The 24,539-nt window shown below is 43.3% G+C and overlaps 1 protein-coding gene across 1 annotated transcript in view; it reads right to left on the reverse strand.

Moving 5' to 3' along the window:
- LOC126092718 (orexin receptor type 2-like) overlaps positions 1 to 24,121 on the reverse strand; it is a 120,186-nt gene extending 96,065 nt beyond the window's left edge. Inside the window, exons 1-2 of the mRNA XM_049908441.1 lie at positions 24,071 to 24,121; positions 12,519 to 12,666 (exon numbers count right to left, since the gene is read on the reverse strand). Of these exons, the coding sequence (XP_049764398.1) occupies positions 12,519 to 12,666; positions 24,071 to 24,121 (199 nt within the window). The remainder of the gene's footprint in view (positions 1 to 12,518; positions 12,667 to 24,070) is intronic.
- Positions 24,122 to 24,539: the final 418 nt, after the last annotated feature.

A 24,539-nucleotide genomic window follows, 5' to 3' on the forward strand; every position in this document is an offset into this window, starting at 1 on the left:
TGGGTTCATCCGAAAAAATGACGTTTTGCCATTCGTGCACCCAGGTTCGTCGTTGAGTACACCATCGCAGGCGCTGCTGTCTGTGATGCAGCGTCAAGGGTAACCACAGCCATGGTCTCCGAGCTGATAGTCCATGCTGCTACAAACGTAGTCGAACTGTTCGTGCAGATGGTTGTTGTCTTGCAAACGTCCCCATCTGTTGACTCAGGGATCGAGACGTGGCTGCACGATCCGTTACAGCCATGCGGATAAGATGCCTGTCATCTCGACTGCTAGTGATACGGGGCCGTTGGGATCCAGCACGTCGTTCCGTATTAGCCTGCTGAACCCACCGATTTCATATTCTGCTAACAGTCATTGGATCTCGACCAACACTAGCAGCAATATCGCGATACGATAAACCGCAATCGCGATAGGCTACAATCCGATCTTTATCAAAGTCGGAAACGTGATGGTACGCATTTCTCCTCCTTACACTAGGCTTCACAACAAGGTTTCACCAGGCAACGCCGGTCAACTGCTGTTTGTGTATGAGAAATCGGTTTGAAACTTTCCTCATGTCAGCACGTTGTAGGTGTCGCCACCGGTGCCAACCTTGTGTGAATGCTCTGAAAAGCTAATCGTTTGCATATCACAGCATCTTCTTCCTGTCAGTTAAATTTCGCGTCTGTAGCTCGTCATCTTCGTGGTGTAGCAATTTTAACGGCCAGTAGTGTACATGAGCATGTCTATCCACGAAAGTAAACGTTCAAGGAAGGAAAATCCTATCACAGCACTCCTTGTTAATAAAAATATATCAGAAAATTGAGAATGGGACAGGAACAAGACATGTGCCAAAAAGAAAAAGACGGAAGTGGACAAGATCAAAAAGCATATTCTGCAGAGTATATCTATGAGCGTAATTATAGGATTTTCATGCCTGATGCATAAATGAAAAGAGGTATTTGTAGATGCTCTAGATGTACAGCTGTCATAAAACCGGCTGTAAGGAGTGTAGAATAACATTTCAATGAGCAGAAACATCAGCCTGGCTGTGTTAATAGTGGTAATAACAACGAATGACAGAGGGTTATAACATGAGCAGTTCAAGCGTGAGTATACTTGATTCGTAGTTTCAATCAAGGAAAAAAAAATTCGTACGTATTTTGTCCGAAAGATGACTAACTACAATCAGTGTAATGAGACCTATCAAGGCGTTCAATACTTCTGGTGTATTTACGCAGACTCTCTCATTTCTGTAATGTGGAGAAGTGGAGAGATATTTATTGCCAGTCTCAGAGAAGTCCATATTTATACGGATGGTTGCGGAAACTCTGCTGTTTAGCATAAAATGTCGAATCGAAACACGTTTCAGTTGTCTAAATTTTCGTTTGTTATATCCCATGAACAACCAGTTTCGGCTCTACATTACGTCGTTACATGTCGATCAGGCGGCTTGAAGATGGCGTAATGTAGGGCCGAAACTCGTTGCTAAAATATAATAACAATCGGAAATGTAGACAACTGAAAGATGTTTTGATTCGAAATTTTATAGGTCTATGCAGGATGTAACAATAGCGTATGGCCAAATATAAAGGAAACATTCTTCATACACAGAGTAGTAAAATATGTTATATTACCATGGGTCTCGAAATGCTTATTTATTTAGCGTATGACTACATCACAAAAAATAATATTACAATTACCTCATACGACACACTAATATCCAGGCCACCAGTATAGATTGTAGATCCCCCCGTTATCACCATTAAATCTGCTGGAGCGCCAGGGAAAGCCCTTAGAGGATATTATGGAATTACATAGCAGACAGTCTGCTTTTCAGTTATTTTCTTCTATTGTTCAAAGAGTCAGTACACCTTCCGGCGATGGTTCTTATTCATCAAGTATCGACCAGATCTTGTGTGGCAGTTCGAAGCCAGGTGGCGTGGTCGATATGCAAGGCATCTTAAGTTGTTCCGCCGTAGCATCGCTTTGGAATGTGTGTTTCCAGCAGTCGACAGTACTGAAATCGTTTCCAATTAACGTTCTGGCGGTTTCCAGGTGTGAATAACGAGAGCGAGGCCTACCTTTGCTGACGCTTGAAATATCTGCGTGAACAGGGAGGTTAGGATATTTTTGTAGTTTCTTGCATTCCCGTAGAAGTGCACTTTCCAGCCGCAGAGATGGAGGTGGTATGTGGCTAAATAGACAGAACCTAGGTGTGGGTCTGATAGTACCATGATATGGTTGACCTGTGTATCAACAAGTTTTGTGTGAGCACAATTCATCCAGGCTGTTGAACAGTATTCCGCAACGGAGTACACCAATTCCAGAGCTGAAGTACGGACTGTTGATGCAGTTGATCTACATGACGGGCCACGAAGTATCTGAAGCATGTTATTTCGAAATTTGTTTTGATAGCGGTTTTTAATAGTCATTTATAACTGAGCGTTCTATCATGCGTGACCCCTAGACATTATGGATCTCTGATATGTCTGAGTAATCTTTCCGTGACAGTGCTCAATTTCTACTTCTCTTCATAAGCACATTAATCGTGGGAAGCACAAAGAAACAGAACGTACAGGCATTCGATTACATCAGCATCCGATATTCCTGCACAGATACACGTCTACGAATGCTTCAGCCGATAGGGTGTCGAGCCTCATTTTACAAATGTGCTGTTCGCCGATGACCCTTTGTTTCAACGTAATTAGATTGTAAATTTTCACAATCAGAAAGTATGGACTGTCGATAATCCTCTCGAAATTGTGCGAACTCGTCATCAACAACGTTTTTGTGTCAACGTTTGTAGCGGCTTTGTTGAGGGGTGTCACGTTCTTCCAGCCGGGCTCAACGGAGAAGCTTACCATGCTTTCTTAGCTAATACTATGTTTTGCTAGAATAAACGCCTTTACGAGTGCGACGAAACATGTACTTCAAGTACAATGGATTTCCTCCTCGTTTTGTTGTTAATGCTCGTAGGCTTCTAAATAACAGATTCCGTTAGAGAAGTGTAGATAAACGTGGGCCAATTTCTACGCCTCCATCCTCTGATCACCTAAATCAAGCAGGTTTTTATTTGTGGAGGATTGTGTTCGGAACTGCGGCACAAGATGTACTGAGTCTTCGTGCCAGTATTATTGAAGGCTGCGAAACCGTAAGCAATTCTCCAGAGACACATAAGCGGATAAGAGATTCATTGCGATAGCGAGGTGATGCAAGTATCTTAGATAAAGAAGGGCATTTTGAACATTTCATTTGATAAAAGTGTTTCATGTTGTGCTTATGTGTTCTTTTTCTGGATGTTTCCCATCATTAATGTGTTGAAGAGTTATAGAAACTGAGCTCTAACATGAAAATAAGGTGTTTCCTGACACATGTCCATATAATATACACTCCTGGAAATTGAAATAAGAACACCGTGAATTCATTGTCCCAGGAAGGGGAAACTTTATTGACACATTCCTGGGGTCAGATACATCACATGATCACACTGACAGAACCACAGGCACATAGACACAGGCAACAGAGCATGCACAATGTCGGCACTAGTACAGTGTATATCCACCTTTCGCAGCAATGCAGGCTGCTATTCTCCCATGGAGACGATCGTAGAGATGCTGGATGTAGTCCTGTGGAACGGCTTGCCATGCCATTTCCACCTGGCGCCTCAGTTGGACCAGCGTTCGTGCTGGACGTGCAGACCGCGTGAGACGACGCTTCATCCAGTCCCAAACATGATCAATGGGGGACAGATCCGGAGATCTTGCTGGCCAGGGTAGTTGACTTACACCTTCTAGAGCACGTTGGGTGGCACGGGATACATGCGGACGTGCATTGTCCTGTTGGAACAGCAAGTTCCCTTGAAGGTCTAGGAATGGTAGAACGATGGGTTCGATGACGGTTTGGATGTACCGTGCACTATTCAGTGTCCCCTCGACGATCACCAGTGGTGTACGGCCAGTGTAGGAGATCGCTCCCCACACCATGATGCCGGGTGTTGGCCCTGTGTGCCTCGGTCGTATGCAGTCCTGATTGTGGCGCTCACCTGCACGACGCCAAACACGCATACGACCATCATTGGCACCGAGGCAGAAGCGACTCTCATCGCTGAAGACGACACGTCTCCATTCGTCCCTCCGTTCACGCCTGTCGCGACACCACTGGAGGCGGGCTGCACGATGTTGGGGCGTGAGCGGAAGACGGCCTAACGGTGTGCGGGACCGTAGCCCAGCTTCATGGAGACGGTTGCGAATGGTCCTCGCCGATACCCCAGGAGCAACAGTGTCCCTAATTTGCTGGGAAGTGGCGGTGCGGTCCCCTACGGCACTGCGTAGGATCCTACGGTCTTGGCGTGCATCCGTGCGTCGCTGCGGTCCGGTCCCAGGTCGACGGGCACGTGCACCTTCCGCCGACCACTGGCGACAACATCGATGTACTGTGGAGACCTCACGCCCCACGCGTTGAGCAATTCGGCGGTACGTCCACCCGGCCTCCCGCATGCCCACTATACGCCCTCGCTCAAAGTCCGTCAACTGCACATACGGTTCACGTCCACGCTGTCGCGGCATGCTACCAGTGTTAAAGACTGCGATGGAGCTCCGTATGCCACGGCAAACTGGCTGACACTGACGGCGGCGGTGCACAAATGCTGCGCAGCTAGCGCCATTCGACGGCCAACACCGCGGTTCCTGGTGTGTCCGCTGTGCCGTGCGTGTGATCATTGCTTGTACAGCCCTCTCGCAGTGTCCGGAGCAAGTATGGTGGGTCTGACACACCGGTGTCAATGTGTTCTTTTTTCCATTTCCAGGAGTGTATATTCTTACTCCATGTGCGAGGAATGTTTCATGAGAGTTTTGCCATACCCTTTTGTTACATCCACTACTGGGTAGTGTTTCCCCAATAAACAAGTCATTTTGAACGCTTCAGTGATGTGGGACCTTGAACGGAATGAGGTAGGTACTTCACATACAAAAGCGTATCCTACATCTTCGAAAAGAGTAGATCGCGTCGCGTATGCAGGTGGATCGTCTCTTCATCAGTGTTGTCTGTTCCGGTCTCAGTGACAGTGAAAGGCATCAAAAGTTTCTCAACTTCCTCTGCAGCTACGTATGCAGTTCCTGAAGGTGTGCCGTGCTGTCTAATAGCCAGGCATCAGCCCCACTTAAACGGGATTCCAATAAGGGTGAGACGCGAAAGTCAGGTGCAGCCCTTTAGGAGTGGGTGTCCCACAAGCTCCCACGTTCTGTCGGTATCTGCATCCGAGTTTCTTGACTCTATAATGGCTTCAATACAAGTGTAGCATAGAGCACTTTTGGAGTGTTTCTTCCACCGTCTTTTTCACGTCACCAGATGTACTGGACGTTACACACACAAATAAATCAGTGAACAGCATTAATCAAATAATTACTTTAAATCTGAGTACAAGATCAACCACTATAGCTTAATGGGAATGGATATCGATTCTGTTTGATTTATATTTTTCACGAACTTGTCTAAAAAAAGGGGGACACTGAAGTACAGCACTTCTTGGAAGGCAAACTTACATCGGCGTTTCTTAATATGATGGACTCAGATGGCAACCAGCATCTGGATGGCAACGAATGGACTGTGGATATGCCACATGGATTATGACCTCGCTGAATAGCTTACAGAAACGAATAGTCTCACAAAGAAAATGTAGTTTTCTGGAAAGATAATACCATTAGAAGACTTTAAGAATAAATGAAGTGGGACGCTTTCATTTCTGACCTGGAGGGTTTTTTAAGTTTTGTAGGAACTTTCTGTCAAAGCAATTCATGCCGAGTGTAACACTGCAATAAACTTGTAGCATGATAAGCGTTTGACACTTCGAGTACAAGAATTTTCCCTAACAGTCAAATCTGATTAGTAATCCTTAAAATGTAATATAATGCAACTTTTCTTCCAGTATGTTCAAATATTAAACCTGCAAGAACTTAACTATCATGGACCAGACTCTCATAGAGAGGCAATAAGACTTCAAGACAAATAACAGTACTGAGATGACCTAAAAAGCAAATGAATAGTTCATTACTTTACGACAGAGTCAGGGCGTGGAACACATCAAAATCAGATGTTCCTCTTGGAAGATGGGATCGCTCAATATCACTACATTTAATGTGGCGGAATATTATGTCCACGGAATACACTTCACTTAAGTCGTTTGGTAATCATGTTGACTATGCATCCCCATGTAACACCTAGACACACTATCTCATCAAAAGTGTCGAGCCAACACTATGTAATGCGGAATTGGTCAACAGATGTCATGACAGGCGGACCTGACTGTACAAAAAAAGCACTAACAGCAGTGTGGGTCGGCCAGGAGAGCGCAGTCACTTTTAACATTGACCAGTCGGTGGATGTCACTTCAGTAATAAATTGTAAGGTTTTTACATTATTTTTATTTGCTTTCCAAAGTTACCTTATTCTCTCGCTACGGTCAAGCAGTAGCCGACAGCTTTGGTTGCCTGTAATTTTCCCGTCCCACGGTCCGGCAACAGTAAGTCAGCAATGGGGTAGGCAATCTTGATCACGCACCTCCCTCGTGTGCTGATGAGGTAACGCCATCTCTGAGACACTGAGCAGGTCACGCTCTGGAAATTTCTATGCCACCCCTGCAGGTTCCTCAGCTTCTGAGCAAGCAATCAGGGCGGAGGAGGCCATGTGGCCACGCTGGATGTACTCTGCCGCTCTCTGCCGGGGCTCTCTGTCTCGGTCGCGTGCCCTGTATCAGTAAACATCTCGTGCCCTTCCCGGTGCTGCGGCACTGTGGACTTTGTTTTCAGTAGCTGTCACGCAGTCGGACTTGTCCAAATGGCAGACACTGCTTTTCTTTGCGAACTATGTTTCGCCCATGACTGCGCGCTGGCTCACCCTCGCCTCCCTTGGCCTGACTTACGTATCCCTTTCGAATGCAGTTGTTGCTAATAAAAGACCTAGTAACTAAAACTGACCTAATGGTTTATTCCCACCCACTGCCTTCCACTCCGGTTATCCTCCAAAAAATATATCAGGACCATTCAACCCTTCTAAAACGCCCAAGCCGATTGTTGGTGGTATCTTTATGAAGTTGCTAAGCGAAGGAACAACCGCAGCTGAGCCAAGACTAGGCGGATCTCATATACTGACTGAACAGGGACTGTCGAGCATTGCAGAGAGTATTTGTAAAAAATCACATGAAATCATCGCAAGGACTCACAAGAGAATTCCAAAGCGCTACCAACAAGTCACACAGTACATGACCATGTGCAGCGATTTAAAATGAACGTAGTACAGTGGTCCAGCACTCTTCATTGACATACTGTCCCTGTCAGTGTTAAGCTACGCTTGGAACAGTTCAAAGAGCATCGCCACTGGACAGTAGATGAATGGAGATGAGTGATCTGGAGCGGTGCATCACGGTACACCCTTTGGCAATCCGATGGAAGGGTTTGAGTTTAAGGACAGCCTGGAAAACATTATCCGCCATTATGTGTAATGCCAACACCGAAGTATGGAGGGGGTGATAGGAGTGTTAATCGTGGTTAGGGCTTGTGAACAGTTTGGCAATATGGTTGCTTCTATCAGAATCGACAGCTAACCAAAACCGACAATGATAGTTCAGGCATACATGCAGGCGTCTCAAGCTGAAGATCAACAGTCAGAGAAAGTATATGAGGATACTGAACGAGTAATACTGTATGTGAAAGGAGATGAAAATCTAATAGTCATGGGGGACTGGAATGTAGGGGAAGGAGTAGAGGGAAGGAGTAAAACAAAAGGTCACAGGAGAATATGGGCTTGGGGCAAGGAATGAGAGAGAAGAAAGACTAATTGAGTTCTGTAATAAATTTCAGCTAGTAATAGTGAACACTTCATTGAAGAACCAAAAGAGGAGGAGGTATTCTTGGAAAAGGCTGGGTGACACGGGACGTATTCACTTAGATTACATCATCATCATCAGATAGAAATTCAGAAATCAGATACTGGGTTGTAAGGAGTGCTCAGGAGTAGAAATAGACTCAGATCACAATGTAGTAGTGATGAAGAGTAGGCTGAAGTTTAAGAGATTATTCAGAAAGAATCAATATGCAAAGAAGTGGGATATGGAAGTACTAAGGAATGATGAGATACATTTGTAGTTCTCTAAGGCTTTAGATACAGCAATAAGGAATAGCTCAGTAGGCAGCACAGTTGAAGAGGAATGTACATCTCTAAAAAAGGCCATCGCAGAAGTTGGAAAGAAAAATATAGGTACAAAGAGGGTAACTACGAAGAAACCATTGTTAACAGAAGAAATACATCAGTTGATCTATGAAAGAAGGAACTAGAGAATGATGAGGGAAATTCAGGAATACAGAAATACAAGTCGCTGAGAACTGAAATAAACAGGAAGAACAGGGAAGCTAAGATGAAATGGTTGCAGGAAAAATGTGAAGAAGTCGGTAGGACTGACTAAGCATACAGGAAATTCAAAACAACCTTTGGTGAAATTAAAAGCAAGTGTGGCAAGATTAAGAGTGCAGTAGGAATTCCACTGCTAAATGTAGAGGAGAGAGCAGATAGGTGGAAAGAGTACATTGAGGGCCTACACGAGGGGGAAGATTAATCTGATGTGATAGATGAAGAAACAGGAGAGGGTTTGGAAGAGATATGGGATTCAATATTAGTATCAATTGCAAGACTGCTTTGGAGGACCTAAGATCAAATAAGGCGGAAGGGATAGATATCATTCTAGGATAATTTCTGAAATCATCGGGGCTCAGTGGCAAGAAAACGACTATTCACGTTGGTGTATATGATGTATGTCTCCGGCGACATACAATCTGACTTCCGGAAAAATATCATCCACACAATTCCGAAGACTGCAATAGCTGACAAGTGCGACCACGCGGCTCGACTCGATTTGACTCTTTTGCTGGTAAGGGACAGTGGGAACACCCCCCCCCCCCCCGGGGGGGTAAACACCTATCAGGATTTGGATTGGTCCTGTACGGTTTACAATGTCATGCTGCTCCAGGCATGCACGGTGGCACATCATTTATACACTGCATAAAAATTAGCATATCAGTCTTCGTATCTGTTCCTCGAATATAGTCTTAGCGTTTACACCTTACCCCAAAGATTTGTACGTTCTCTGGTTTCTTAATGTGACACTCTGCGTTCTTTTATTTAGATAGGATGTAAACATGTTAGTAGCAAGATCTTTCATACCATAATATTTTAGCTTCAGTTAGTAAATCTTTCAGCTCCGATGCCTTAAAAAATCTTACACAAATAAAACAGCTTCAAACGTATGATTTCTTTATAAATGAGTTAATGTATTATGTATTTGAAGTTAGGCACATAGGCGAGAAAAATTAAGTAAAGGTTTGAAATTATGTTTAAAGTTTATCGGAAGTCGCTAAATGCTCTCATTATCAAATACTGGGTGAGTATACTCTGGGAAATTTGCACTTCGTTTTAAACAATAATTATTTGCATATCTCAATGCTTATGACGTCATATATCCAGAACTGTTTCATACAATGATATAATTTTGGAAGTACATTCAGTGGTATACGTTATGTGAATATTGTCTGCAAACTGTGCTACGAATAGAGTTAGTAGTAAAGAAATAATATCTTAAAATGTCAAACCAGAAGGTGGAGTTTCACTGCATGAACAACGAAATTGTAGTTAGCGATAAATATATTTCACCAGTTTATGGGGTTGTCAGCAGAACAAAAGTTGCTATAAGGCTTGAAACTACATGTAGAGTTGTTGGAAGTCACAAAACGCTCTCACTTTCAAATATTTGATGAGCAAAGTCTGGGTAATTTGTGCGCCATGAGTTACGCGGCCTCGCGACATACGCACGGTTTCTGAGTGTGATACTTGGCATATCGTGTAAAATCTTTAACGTGAAATCCTATCTCTTAATGAGTGGATTGTGACAGCATTTTAAATTTTTATATTCGGCCAATAGTTAAATGAAATGTTGGAAAACCAATTCTTTTGCCCGCGTAAGTCATTAGACAGGCAACCTGCAAGTGGCGCCGTGGATCGTGTACCGGGTTAGATATTGTGGTCGGCTCAATCAAAAGCCTTTGATATGCTGCAGAAAATATGGATTGATGATAATTTGTCATCTAAATACTGTGTAATATGATCCGTGGATGGCAAAAATTTCACTTTCTGTTTGCAATAGCCACTTTTCGATATAAGTTGTGGCTGATTAAATCTGTTATTATAGAATAAATAGGAAATTTTTATTAAGTACTACGGGAACAAACTGCTGAGGTCATCGGTCCCTAAGGTTACACACTATTAATCTAACTTAAACTAACTTACAGTAAGGACAAAAGACACACCTATGCACGAGGGAGGACTCGGACCTCTGACGGGAAGGAGCCGCGCGAATCGTGACGAGACGCCCTCGCCTGCACGGCTACCCCGCGCGGCTATAGAATAAATGTTACTGATTTTGCCTTCATTATCCTTTTTGCATTACCAGACTCACAAGTAATAAAGTGTTCCGGGCTATTATGACTCCCTCGAATGGATCTCACATTTAAACCCAGCGTCTCGTCCCCATCGGCGAAGGACATTTTCAAAGGGCGACCCAGCTTCTTTGGGTGTCCGATTCGCACCCTACCTCACTACTGACCACAGCAAAATTCCGCTTAGGTGTGCTTCTACGCAGCGGTGATGTCACACGTTTTGAATAGAAATTAGCCGTTGTCGATTTCCGTCGTCCGCTATTACAGGGCTATTACAAATGATTGAAGCGTTTTCATAAATTCACTGTAGCTCCATTCATTGACATATGGTCACGACACGCTACAGATACGTAGAAAAACTCATAAAGTTTTGTTCGGCTGAAGCCGCACTTGAGGTTTCTGCCGCCAGAGTGCTCGAGAGCGCAGTGAGACAAAATGGTGACAGGAGCCGAGAAAGCGTATGTCGTGCTTGAAATGCACTCACATCAGTCAGTCATAACAATGCAACGACACTTCAGGACGAAGTTCAACAAAGATCCACCACCAACTGCTAACTCCATTCGGCGATGCTATGCGCAGTTTAAAGCTTCTGGATGCCTCTGTAAGGGGAAATCAACGGGTCGGCCTGCAGTGAGCGAAGAAACGGTTGAACGCGTGCGGGCAAGTTTCACGCGTAGCCCGCGGAAGTCGACGAATAAAGCAAGCAGGGAGCTAAACGTACCACAGCCGACGGTTTGGAAAATCTTACGGAAAAGGCTAAAGCAGAAGCCTTACCGTTTACAATTGCTACAAGCCCTGACACTCGATGACAAAGTCAAACGCTTTGAATTTTCGGCGCGGTTGCAACAGCTCATGGAAGAGGATGCGTTCAGTGCGAAACTTGTTTTCAGTGATGAAGCAACATTTTTTCTTAATGGTGAAGTGAACAGACACAATGGGCGAATCTGGGCGGTAGAGAATCCTCACGCATTCGTGCAGCAAATTCGCAATTCACCAAAAGTTAACGTGTTTTGTGCAATCTCACGGTTTAAAGTTTACGACCCCTTTTTCTTCTGCAAAAAAAAAAAAAAAAAGTTACAGGACACGTGTATCTGGACATGCTGGAAAATTGGCTCATGCCACAACTGGAGACCGACAGCGCCGACTTCATCTTTCAACAGGATGGTGCTCCACCGCACTTCCATCATGATGTTCGGCATTTCTTAAACAGGAGATTGGAAAACCGATGGATCGGTCGTGGTGGAGATCATGATCAGCAATTCATGTCATGGCCTCCATGCTCTCCCAACTTAACCCCATGCGATTTCTTTCTGTGGGGTTATGTGAAAGATTCAGTGTTTAAACCTCCTCTACCAAGAAACGTGCCAGAGCTGCGAGCTCGCATCAACGATGCTTTCGAACTCATTGATGGGGACATGCTGCGCCGAGTGTGGGAGGAACATGATTATCGGCTTGATATCTGCCGAATCACTAAAGGGGCACATATCAAACATTTGTGAATGCCTAAAAAAACTTTTTGAGTTTTTGTATGTGTGTGCAAAGCATTGTGAAAATATCTCAAATAATAAAATTATTGTAGAGCTGTGAAATGGCTTCAATCATTTGTAATAACCCTGTACTATGACCCCATCGTGGTACACATCTATTCAGCACCTAGGTCCGAATGTCATTCTGTTTCACGGCCTCCTCACTGCTATTGAAATTTCTGTTGTGTTTTACAATCTCTATGGTCTCTCTGTATAGCCTTTCATGGAATCCGCTTGTGGCTGCCAGTATTGGAGTCCTATCAAAATGAATGTGATACTCTCTAGGCTGCAAAGTAAATTCCACAACAGCTCATTTGATGGGGACGAAACGTTGGGCTCAAATAGGAAATCCATAACACCACAGCATAGTAGCCCGGAACATTTTATTAATCGTGACTTTTGCTACCGTGAAAGTTTGCATTTTACGTAACCAAACGGTTTCTTTATTCCACTAATTAGATCAGTGTACTTTCTGTAGGGGGTATGACATAAATAGTTCAACTTGATATTGTGGTAGAGAGGTGCTTACCGAAGGCGAGCGACACAAACCAGATGATGCCGATGGCCGTCTTGGCGCGGTTGGTGGTGGAGTTGAAGCGCAGCGGGAAGCAGATGGCGTACCAGCGGTCGATGCTGATGAACGTCAGCGTCAGCACCGACACCGCCACCGACACCGTCTGCAACACACAGTTGCGGGCCCCCCAGTCAGTTAGCGCTAACAGAGAAAAGATACCTTCGTGGAAACAGATAACGTATGGCTCACTTACATTACTGGTCGTTTCATTTACCCTAATGCATGCGTCATGTTAGAGTAGATAACCTCGGTACAGCAAAGCAGCTTAAATCATTCAATAAAGGCCGCGCGGGATTAGCCGAGCGGTCTATGGCGCTGCAGTCATGTGGACTGTGCGACTAGTCCCGGCGGAGATTCGAGTCCTCCCTCGGGCATGGGTACGTGTGTTTGTCCTTAGGATAATTTAGGTTAAGTAGTGTGTAAGCTTAGGGACTTATGACCTTAGCAGTTAAGTCCCATAAGATTTCACACACATTTCAACATTCAATACAGGAAAGTCCTCCGATGCAGATCGTGTACCATTTAGTGTCCTTTCACGGTACGCTGTTATATTTAGTAGTCATATAAAACTCCTCGCTCGACGTAAGATCCACACCTAAAGGCTGGAAAGTTGCAGAGGTCACCCCGAAACCCAGGAAAGGAAACAGCTTAATCCGCTGAATTAAAGGCCCGTATTTCTATCGTCAATTTTTAGTGCGATTTTGAGGTATATATTGTGTTCAAATATTATGAACTACCTCGAATAATACGATGTATTAAGAAATAAAATGTCGTTCTTGTGAAACATAACCAGCTCTTTGTTCATATGAATTAATGAGCATTACCCAAAGGGGATCTCAGATTGATTCCAAATTTCTATATTTTCAGAATGCCTTTCACACCGTTACTCAGAAGAGACTTCTAATCAAATTGCGTGCCTACGACAGATCGTCTCAGTTTTGCGACTGTTTCCTCTCAGTTCGTAGTAACTGACGGAAAGTCATCGTATCAAACAGATATTATAATTCCCAAGGAAGGGTTACGGGCCTAATCGATATAAATGATTTAGGAGACAATCTGAACAGTTCTCTTAGATGTTTAGTAGATGATGTTATCAATTACCGTCTCGTAAAGTCATTAGACGATCAAAACCAATTGCAAAATGATTTAGACATGATATCTGTATGGTGTCAAAAGTAGAAATTGACGCTAAGTAATGAAAGTGTGAAGTCTTCCACGTCAGCACTAAAAGTAATGCACTAAATTTCGGTTACAGGATCATCATCATCATCATTAGCCAATTCAATCATTAAACGATGTGGCCTCTTCGAGTCGTGGATTCAGGTAGGCTTTCAGCAGTCTTCTCCAAGTGGGACGGTCTTGGGCAGTTCTCTGCCAGGTGTTACCAGCGATCTTCTTGATGTCTTTGTCCCATCTGTCTGGTGGTGTTCCTCTAGGCCTCCGGTGCTCTCTCGGACTCCACTCCAGTACTAGCTTCGTCCATCTGTTGTCTTTTCTTCTTGCGACGTGGCCAGCCCACTGCCATTTCAAGGAACCTACTGTCTCTAAGATATCATTAACCTTCGTCACAGACTGGATGTCATCTGCCCTTTTCCTATCCTTTCCTGTATAGCCGAGCATTGATCTCTCCATGGCTCTCTGTGCTGTCCTAAGTTTCCCTTTTGTAAATGAGTACAGTGTCCATGTCTCGCAGCCAGACGTCATCACAGGAAGAATGCACTGATCAAATACTGCTTTCTTCAGATTTACTGGCATTTTTTATCTGAATACTGTTGAATTCTTCCCAGATGCTTGCCAGCCAAGCTTGATGCGTCGATAGATTTCTGGCCTTATGTCTCCCTTCATATTTATAATCTGTCCAAGGTAGACATATTCACTGACCTCTTCTAATAGACTGTCCTTGACTTTCACATCTCCAGCTGGGACCCATTTGTTGGACATTACTTTTGTTTTGGAATGGTTCATGTTCAAGCCAACTAGCTGACATTCCGATGCATATATCACATAAATCTAAACGCTGTCAATTCAGTAAATCGTTATGAATAATTTAAACTGGAACGATCACTAAGATAATCTCGTGGGGAAATCAAACAAAAGACGCGACTTATTAACAGAATACTTAGAAGTTGGAACAGGTCTACTAGAGTGATCGCTTATGCTACGCTTGTCTGCCCTCTACTGGAGTGTAGCTGTGCAGTGTGGGATCCACATCGGACAGGATTGGCAGAGGACATCTTTTATTATAGTAAAATAACGGCTAGAGCGTTACGTATATGCTGCGAGACATAGAATGTCAATGATTAAAACATGACCTTTTCACGAAATCTCACTCATCAAGTTTCCCCTCCGAATACGAAAATATTTTTTTGCGCCAACCTACACAGGGAAAAATTATCATTGTAGTCAATTATTAGAAATCGGAGCTCACACGGAATGATTTAAATCTTCGTCTTTCCCGCACGCTGTTCGAGAGGGTGGAATAGCTTGAACGTGGTTCGATGAACCCACTGCCGGGCACTTGACTGTGAATTGCAGAGTAATCAAGTAGATGTAGACATGTAGATCAGTCATCACCTCATAAGTGGTGTCCCGCAAACTGTGTGCTGTCTACCGAGGGCTTTCTCAGAGAGAGGCAGCGAAAGAGGACAGCTGCCCCACCTTAACCCCCACCCCCACCCACCCCCCGAAGTTAAAATAAGCCCCTCAAACAAAACTCACATTTTTCCCCACCACACAGTTAACAAGTTCAGTATCAGTCTGAAGAAAGTCAGAACATGTAATGTGCATTGCATAGTAGAACGTTTGCCCAGACCCATTTATAGTGAAATCTTAAAAGTATTTCGCCTATCGCCACTACTTCCCTTGCTACTGAAAATACCTAATATCTCTAAGCTCTTAAGGCCTTCAGTAGCCTTAATTCGTGACGTTTACATTCGTTTTACCACTAGCCTCAAACGCCACTAAATATATGACATTGAAAATAGTCACACGTATCTAAACGACACCAGGCTGACAGCAGAATAACCGTAAACAATTTTTAAAAACCGTACTGTTCTAGTTAAAACGCAGTAGGTATTACAAAGTGATAATATTAGAAACTCATACCTTTTTTAGTATTTACGATATTATGCTTTGTCTACTCATCTAATCATCCCCTCCATGGATATTTTCAACCCACAACTTCTACATAAACCTAAGAACACCTTACATTACCATTTAATGCAGGTGTGAATAAATAAAGTAAAATTTAGAGTCATCAGCTAACCAGTCATTGAGTACATAAATTCCTTCAAGATGTAACGAGGCCAGTAACTACAGAAATTCCATTCTTCTGTCTTGTTTGTTTGCTAAGGAACTTGGAACAGGACTGTCCACCAGAGCCTTGGTTCCTTATTTGTGATCTCAGGTGGAAGATAACATTTACATTGAACTGTTTAATTAGTTTTCTGTGGAAGCATCCATTACTCATTCGCTGAAAATTTGATATACCAGTACTTCAACACACGAGCAATGCCACAAATATGAGGGTTGGAACTTTAATAGTGGCAACTATTTATTTACAGCTGTTACGAAATAGATACGTGTTTCAAAGTTTTACTGACCTTCAAAGTAGTCACAAACATTGTGCATAACCCGTTGCCAGCGAAGAGGAAGTCGTAGGATACTCTTAGCAGTGCCAGTTGTGTTGACAGTTCGAGCGGCGCCGTCTATTGCCCGACGAATTTGTAGCAGTTCTGAAGCGAACACCGTGAAGTGTTTCCTTCAATTTAGAAATATAGTTGAACTCAGGAGGGCTTATTCAGGGGAGTACAGTAGGTGGTATAGCACTTAGCAGGCCCATCAGTCAAACAAATCAGTAACTGCTTGCACTGTACGTGCTTGAGCATTGTCCTGCAAAATGATGGTCAGGTCCTGCAGAAAGTGGCATCACTTCTGTCTCTATGCTGTTCATTTTTGGAACACAATCTACGACCAGGCAGGACAATGATCAAGCACGTACAGTGCAAGCTGTTACTTATTTGTTTGACCGATGGGACTGCTAAGTGCTGTACCACCTACTGCACTCCCCTGACTTAAGACCTCCTGAGTTCAACTCGATTTCTAAACTGAAGGAAATACTCCACGGCATTCGCTTCAGAACTTTTCTTTTAGACAACATGGTTGTGTAGATAAAGCAGCGATTAGTATGATTAGTCAATTAATCAAAAACTGTCTTAATCGCATTTATTATTATTATACCGCCAACCGGCTTCAACCCGACATAGGGGTCATCTTCCGGGCGTTTACACCATTCGTCGACTGCTGGTGGTGTCACTCCTGTCTACATAACAGACAGGAGTGACATCACCAGCAGTCAACGAATGGTGTAAACGTCCAGAAGATGACCCCTATGTCGGGTTGAAGCCGGTTGGCGGTATAATAATAATAAATGCGATTAAGACAGTTTTTGAATAATCGCTTCAGAACTGCTACAAATTCGTCGGGGGATAGACCGCGCTGCTCGAACTGTCAACACAACTGCTGGTGTCTACTTTAAATGTCAGTAAAACTTTGAAACACGTATCTATTTTGTAAAAGCTGTAAATAAATAGTTCCACTATTAAAGTTCTAACCCTCGTACATTGTGGCTGTTAAGATTTATTAACATAGGAAGTCAAAAGTTATTACAAACAACGCTGTGTTGCAGGCACTTGGACCTGTGGTAACACATCTTGCAGAAGGAATACCACATTTGGCTTTGTCATAATCTTTAATTGGCTGCGACTGTTTTTGTGGCCCGCAGTTACACTCACCAATACATATACTGAGATGACAAAAGTCATGCGATAGAGATACGCACATATACAGATGGTGTTAGTATCGCGTACACGAGGTATAAAAAGGCAGAACTGTCATTTGTGCTCAGGTGACTCTGTGAGAAGGTTTCCGACCTGATTATGGGCGCACAGGAGGAATTAACAGACTTCGGGCGCGGAATGGTAGTCGGAGTTAGATGTACTGGACGTTTCATGTCTGGAATAGTTAGAGAATGCAATATCTCGAGATCCACAGTGTCAGTAGTGTGCCGAGAATACCTAATTTGAGGCATTACCTCCCACAACGGACGCAGTGGCAGACAGCCTTCAGTTGACTAGCGAGAGTAGAGGCGTTTGCGTAGAGCTGTCAGCGCTAACAGGCAAGCAGCATTGTATAAAATAACCACAGAGATTAATGTGGAACGTACAATGACCGTATCCGTTGGGACAGTGCGGCGAAATTTGGCGTTAATGGTCAATGGCAGCAGTAGACGGACGGGAGTGCCGTTCCTAACAGCACGACTTCACCTGCAGCGCCTCTCCTCGGCTCGTGACCATATCGGTTGAGCCATTGACGACGGGAAAACCGTGGCCTGGTCAGATGAGTTCGGTGTTAGTTCATAAGAGCTGTTTTTAGGGATCGAATGTGGCGCAGGCCCCACAAACCCATAGGGAAGGCACTATACAAGTTCGTGGTGCCACCATAATGATGTGGGCTGAGTTTGCATGGAATAAACTGCGTCCTCTGATCCAATTTAACCGATCACTGAGTGGAAGTGGTTGCTTTCGGCTACTTGGGCACTGTCTGCACCCTTTCATGAACTTATGTTCGCGAACATCGGTGAAATTTTTGTGGATGAAATTGCGCCATTTCACTGGGCCACACATGTTTGCGAATAGGTTGAAGAACATTTTGGACAGTTCGAGTGAATAATTTAGCCACCCAGACTGCCCGATATGAATCCCATCGAACATTTACGGGACATAATAGGGAGCTCAATTCTTGAAGAACATTCTGCACTTGCAACACTGTCGCAGTTATGAACGGCAGGGGACTTCCAAAGAATTGTTCAGTCCATGAGACGTCAATATGCTGCACTACAAAGGGAAAAACGAGTTGCGACAAGGTATTGGGAGATCTCCCGTAATTTTTGTCACGTCATTGTAATACTTTGTCATTAAATGCATTGATTTAGCAAAGAAGGGAGACACAGCCTTTAGTGGTAAAACGGCATTGAAATTGGCAGGCAATGCTGTTTTACCAGCGAAGGTTGGATCTCCCGTATTTCTTACGTCTATGTCTTTAATGACCTAAGTATTACGTACACCTGAGGATTCGTCTATAAGCCACGAAACTGGTCATCACCCATTAAAGATACAGCTGTACGTGATGTTCTTTCTGCAAGATGTCAAATGTTAGTGGTATAAGACGTGGCATGGGCGATACGAAAGGAATGAAAACTTTATTAACTAGCAATGGATGATGCTGGAGAGACATACTGTAAGTAGGCTGTTTATGTTTTCTTATTGGCAACGTTGCGTAGCGCACTGTATGAAAATCACTGGCTGTGCTGTGTGCAGTCTGTGGCTAGTTTGCATTGTTGCCTGCCATTGTAGTGTTGGGCAGCTGGATGTGAACAGCGCGTAGCGTTGCGCAGTTGGAGGTGAGCCGCCAGCAGTGCTGGATGTAGGGAGAGAAATGGCGGAGTTTTGAAATTTGTAAGACTGGATGTCATGAACTGCCATATATATTATGATTTTTCAACACTATTAAGGTAAATACATTGTTTGTTCTCTATTAATATCTTTCATTTGCTAACTATGCCTATCAGTAGTTAGTGCCTTCCGTAGTTTGAATCTTTTATTTAGCTGGCAGTAGTGGCATTCGCTGTATTGCAGTAGTTCGAGTAACGATGATTTTTGGTGAGGTAAGTGATTTGTGAAAGGTATAGGTTAACGTTAGTCAGGGCCATTCTTTTGTAGGGATTTCTGAAGTCAGATTGCGTTGCGCTAAAAATATTGTGTGTCAGTTTATGCATAGTCTTGTATTATTTTTCTAAGGGGACGTTGCGCTAAAAAAATATTGTGTGTCAGTTTAAGCATAGTCTTGTATAATTTTTCTAAGGGGGCGTTTCAATACTGCATATAGCCAGCATTAAATAGCCATTAAATAGCAAAAGCGAGTGCAACGATTAGCAGACTCTAGGCGAAAGTGGTACGCCGTTGCAGTTGCGATCACTGCAGGGCATAACATGCTGTTAAAATGGAAATAGTCACAGTCAGCTCACCGAGACCAAACAAGGAAGTGCAGGCCCACGTAAAGCGTTTCTAGACCGTTCATGGTGGTCTGAGATATTTCTGGAAACATTTTGGTGATTAAAAGGATCTCCAGTAGAGGCAAGGCAAAGCAACACTGTCAGGGAAAATTCCAATACCTTGAAAAAGCAATATGTAAACGTCAGTCGGAGTCAGTCTCAGCAGTAGCAGATGAGTGAAGCAGTGAGAGAGTTAGCGGGTGAGTCACACGGTCAGAGCCGCAGTCGTCACTAGGGAGGAGCTCAGTCGTTGGGCACGGCAGTTCGGTGATGCTTCAGTAAACCGTGAGAAGACTATATACATTCAAACGAGGCGCTAATTTTTCGATATATATCCAGCCGCAGTTCTTACACCAAGTTTCGAACTATGTCGTAAAGAACAGTTCTGCAGAGTTTGTAGAGGTAGCAAAGAGTAATAGTTTTTATGTGTGTCAGGTTATACTGAAGAACACGTGCCACCTTACACTTGTCTCTTAGTGTCTAGTTTCATGTGTGCGATGAAGGAACGAGCAGTGCTCCTACTACCTCATACCTCTATTCGAGTATCTGATGGTATCGTCAGGACGAGTCACTAGCAAAGCACTCGTTTCTAACAGTTTTTTTTTTTTGGTCATCTGTCTACTGACTGGTTTGATGCGGCCCGCCACGAATTCCTATCCTGTGCTAACCTCTTCATCTCAGAGTAGCACTTGCAACCTACGTCATCAATTATTTGCTTGACGTATTCCAATCTCTGTCTTCCTCTACAGTTTTTGCCCTCTACAGCTCCCTCTAGTACCATGGAAGTCATTCCCTCATGTCTTAGCAGATGTGCTATCATCCTATCTCTTCTCCTTATCAGTGTTTTCCACATATTCCTTTCCTCTCCGATTCTGCGTAGAACCTCCTCATTCCTTACCTTATCAGTCCACCTAATTTTCAACATTCGTCTATAGTACCACATCTCAAATGCTTCGATTCTCTTCTGTTCCGGTTTTCCCACAGTCCATGTTTCACTACCATACAATGCTGTACTCCAGACGTACATCCTCAGAAATTTCTTCCTCAAATTAAGGCCGGTATTTGATATTAGTAGACTTATCTTCGCCAGAAATTCCTTTTTTTGCCATAGCGAGTCTGCTTTTGATGTCCTCCTTGCTCCGACCGTCATTGGTTATTTTACTGCCTAGGTAGCAGAATTCCTTAACTTCATTGACTGCGTGACCATCGATGCTGATCTTAAGTTTCTCGCTGTTCTCATTTCTACTACTTCACATTGCCTTCGTCTTTCTCCGAATTACTGTCAAACCATACTGTGTACTCATTAGACTGTTCATTCCGTTCAGCAGATCATTTAATTCTTCTTCACTTTCACTCAGGATAGCAATGTCATCAGCGAGTCGTATCATTGATATCCTTTCACCTTGTATTTTAATTCCACTCCTGAGCCTTTCTTTTATTTCCATCATTGCTTCCTCGATGTACAGATTGAAGAGTAGGGGCGAAAGGCTACAGCCTTGTCTTACACCCTTCTTAATACGAGCAGTTCGTTCTTGATCGTCCACTCTTATTATTCCCTCTTGGTTGTTGTACATATTGTATATGACCCGTCTCTCCCTATAGCTTACCCCTACTTTTTTCAAAATCTCGAACAGCTTGCACCATTTTATGTTGTCGAACGCTTTTTCCAAGTCGACAAATCCTATGAAAGTGTCTTGATTTTTCTTTACCCTTGCTTTCATTATTAGCCGTAACGTCAGAATTGCCTCTCTCGTCCCTTTACTTTTCCTAAAGCCAAACTGATCGTCACCTAGCGCATTCTCAATTTTCTTTGTGTATATTATTCTTGTAAGCTGCTTCGATGCATGAGCTGTTAAGCTGATTGTGCGATAATTCTCGCACTTGTCAGCTCTTGCCGTCTTCGGAATTGTGTGGATGATGCTTTTCCGAAAGTCAGATGGTATATCGCCAGACTCATATATTCTACACACCAACGTGAATAGTCGTTTTGTTGCCATTTCCCCCAATGATTTTAGAAACTCTGATAAAATGTTATCTATCCCTTCTGCCTTATCTGACCGTAAGTCCTCTAAAGCCCTTTCAAATTCCGATTCTAATACTGGATCCCCTATCTCTTCTAAATCGACTCCTGTTTCTTCTTCTATCACATTAGACAAATCTTCACCCTCATAGAGGCTTTCAATGTATTCTTTCCACCTATCTGCTGTCTCCTCTGCATTTAACAGTGGAATTCCCGTTGCACTCTTAATGTTACCACCGTTGCTTTTAATGTCACCAAAGGTTGTTTTGACTGTCCTGTATGCTGAGTCTGTCCTTCCGACAATCATATCTTTTTCGATGTCTTCACATTTTTCCTGCAGCCATTTCGTCTTAGCTTCCCTGCACTTCCTATTTATTTCATTCCTCAGCGACTTGTATTTCTGTATTCCTGATTTTCCCGGAACATGTTTGTACTTCCTCCTTTCATCAATCAACTGAAGTATTTCTTCTGTTACCCATGGTTTCTTCGCAGCTACCTTCTTTGTACCTATGTTTTCCTTCCCAACTTCTGTGATGGCCCTTTTTAGAGATGTCCATTCCTCTTCAACTGTACTGCCTACTGCGCTATTCCTTATTGCTGTATCTATAGCGTTAGAGAACTTCAAACGTTTCTCGTCATTCCATTGTACTTCCGTATCCCACTTCTTTGCGTATTGATTCTTCCTGACTTATGTCTTGAACTTCAGCCTACTCTTCATCACTACTATATTGCGATCTGAGTCTTTATCTCCTCCTGGGTACGCCTTAAAATCCAGTATCTGATTTCGGAATCTCTGTCTGACCATGATGTAATCTAATTGAAATCTTCCCGTATCTCCCGGCCTTTTCCAAGTATACCTCCTCCTCTTGTGATTCTTGAACAGGGTATTCGCTGTTACTAGCTGAAACTTGATACAGAACTCAATTAGTCTTTCTCCTCTTTCATTCCTTGTCCCAAGCCCGTATTCTCCTGTAACCTTTTCTTCTACTCCTTCCCCTACAACAGCATTCCAGTCGCCCATGACTATTAGATTTTCTTCCCCCTCTACATACTTTCAATATCCTCATACACTTACCCTATCTGTTCACCTTCAGCTTGCGACGTCGGCATGTATACTTGAACTATCGTTGTCGGTGTTGGTCTGCTGTCGATTCTGATCAGAACCACCCGGTCACTGAACTGTTTACAGTAACACACCCTCTGCCCTACCATCCTATTCATAACGAATCCTACACCTCTTATACCATTTTCTGCTGATGTTGATATTACCCAATACTCATCTGACCAGAAATCCTTGTCTTCTTTCCACTTCACTTCACTGACCCCTACTATATCTAGATTGAGCCTTTGCATTTCCCTTTTCAGATTTTCTAGTTTCCCTACCACGTTCAAGCTTCTGACATTCCATGCCCCGACTCTTAGAACGTTATCCTTTCGTAGATTATTCAATCTTTTTCTCATGGTAACCTCCCCCTTGGCAGTCCCCTCCTGGAAATCCGAATGGGGGACTATTCCGAAATCTTTTGCCGATGGAGAGGTCATCATGACACTTCTTCAAATACAGGCCACATGTCCTGTGGATACACGTTACGTGTCTTTAATGCAGTGGTTTCCATTGCCTTCTGCATCCTCATGTCGTTGATCATTGCTGATTCTTCCGCCTTTAGGGGCAATTTCCCACCCCTAGGACAAGAGAGTGCCCTGAACCTCTATCCGCTCCTCCGCCCTCTTTGACAAGGCCGTTGGCAGAATGAGGCTGACTTCTTATGCCGGAAGTCTTCGGGCGCCAATGCTGATTATTTATCAAAATTTGGGCAGTGGCGGGGATCGAACCCGGGACCGAAGACGTTTTTTGATTATGAGTCAAGGACGCTACCCCTATACCACGGGTACCTTAACAGTAAAAGATAGTTACTCAGGAACTGGGCGTTGCTAGATTGATGGATAGAAAACCATTGAAGACACTTCTCCAAGCGAGATTAAATTATTGAAAAATAGAGGGTCTTAAATTATGTTGGGAAGTATTTGCACCCTCTTTCACTTCCTACAAACTTCTCTTATCCGTTTCAACATCACCTCTGCTAAATATCCTAACAGACGATCACACTCTCAGTCCATTAGAGGGAAATTAGCAGGTCTCAGCCCAGGGTGTCTTCAACATCCCGACTGCACCACTTAGGCAACATCTCCATTCAAGACTGGTGGGACGCGACAATATCAAAGGAACAGTAACGGAATCTGTTTTGTCGGGTAATCTAAATCATCAATACAGACGTAATAATACGGAATTAAATATATAATTTAGTGTAAGCACAGGCACACAGCACACACTTCTATTTGTCGTAAGATTTTTGGACCTTGAAGATTCGAACTCACGATAACGTCATGATCCTCGCAAATAGTATCATGAACACGGTTTAGACGCATCTTGGACATTCTTTATTGTGAGAACAGTAGTACGAAAATATGATACGAGTTAGCTGGGTAGCTAGTTACATGTTACACAGATTATTAACATGATTGTATCGGAACAGTAAGGAAAGGATCAGTTTATGGGCTACATATACATGATATGTCTGCTACAAGCTGGTCGTATGCAGGCCGCTAAATAGCGTATTAGCTTACATTTAAGAAAAATGAACGTGCTAGTCTTAAACACGAATCATAAGACTAACAATAAGCTTAATTTTTATTATTTTTTTAGGTACACATACTAACAGTTGTCAATCAAAAATTGATATCTGGAACACAAATTGAATAAAATAAATGATTTTATGTTATTGTTAATATTTGCTTTTTTACTAGTCATAATTGTTTTGTTACTGAACAAAGATGATGAAAGATT

Source organism: Schistocerca cancellata, chromosome 7 (genome assembly GCF_023864275.1).
Source record: "Schistocerca cancellata isolate TAMUIC-IGC-003103 chromosome 7, iqSchCanc2.1, whole genome shotgun sequence".
Lineage (NCBI taxonomy): Eukaryota > Metazoa > Arthropoda > Insecta > Orthoptera > Acrididae > Schistocerca > Schistocerca cancellata.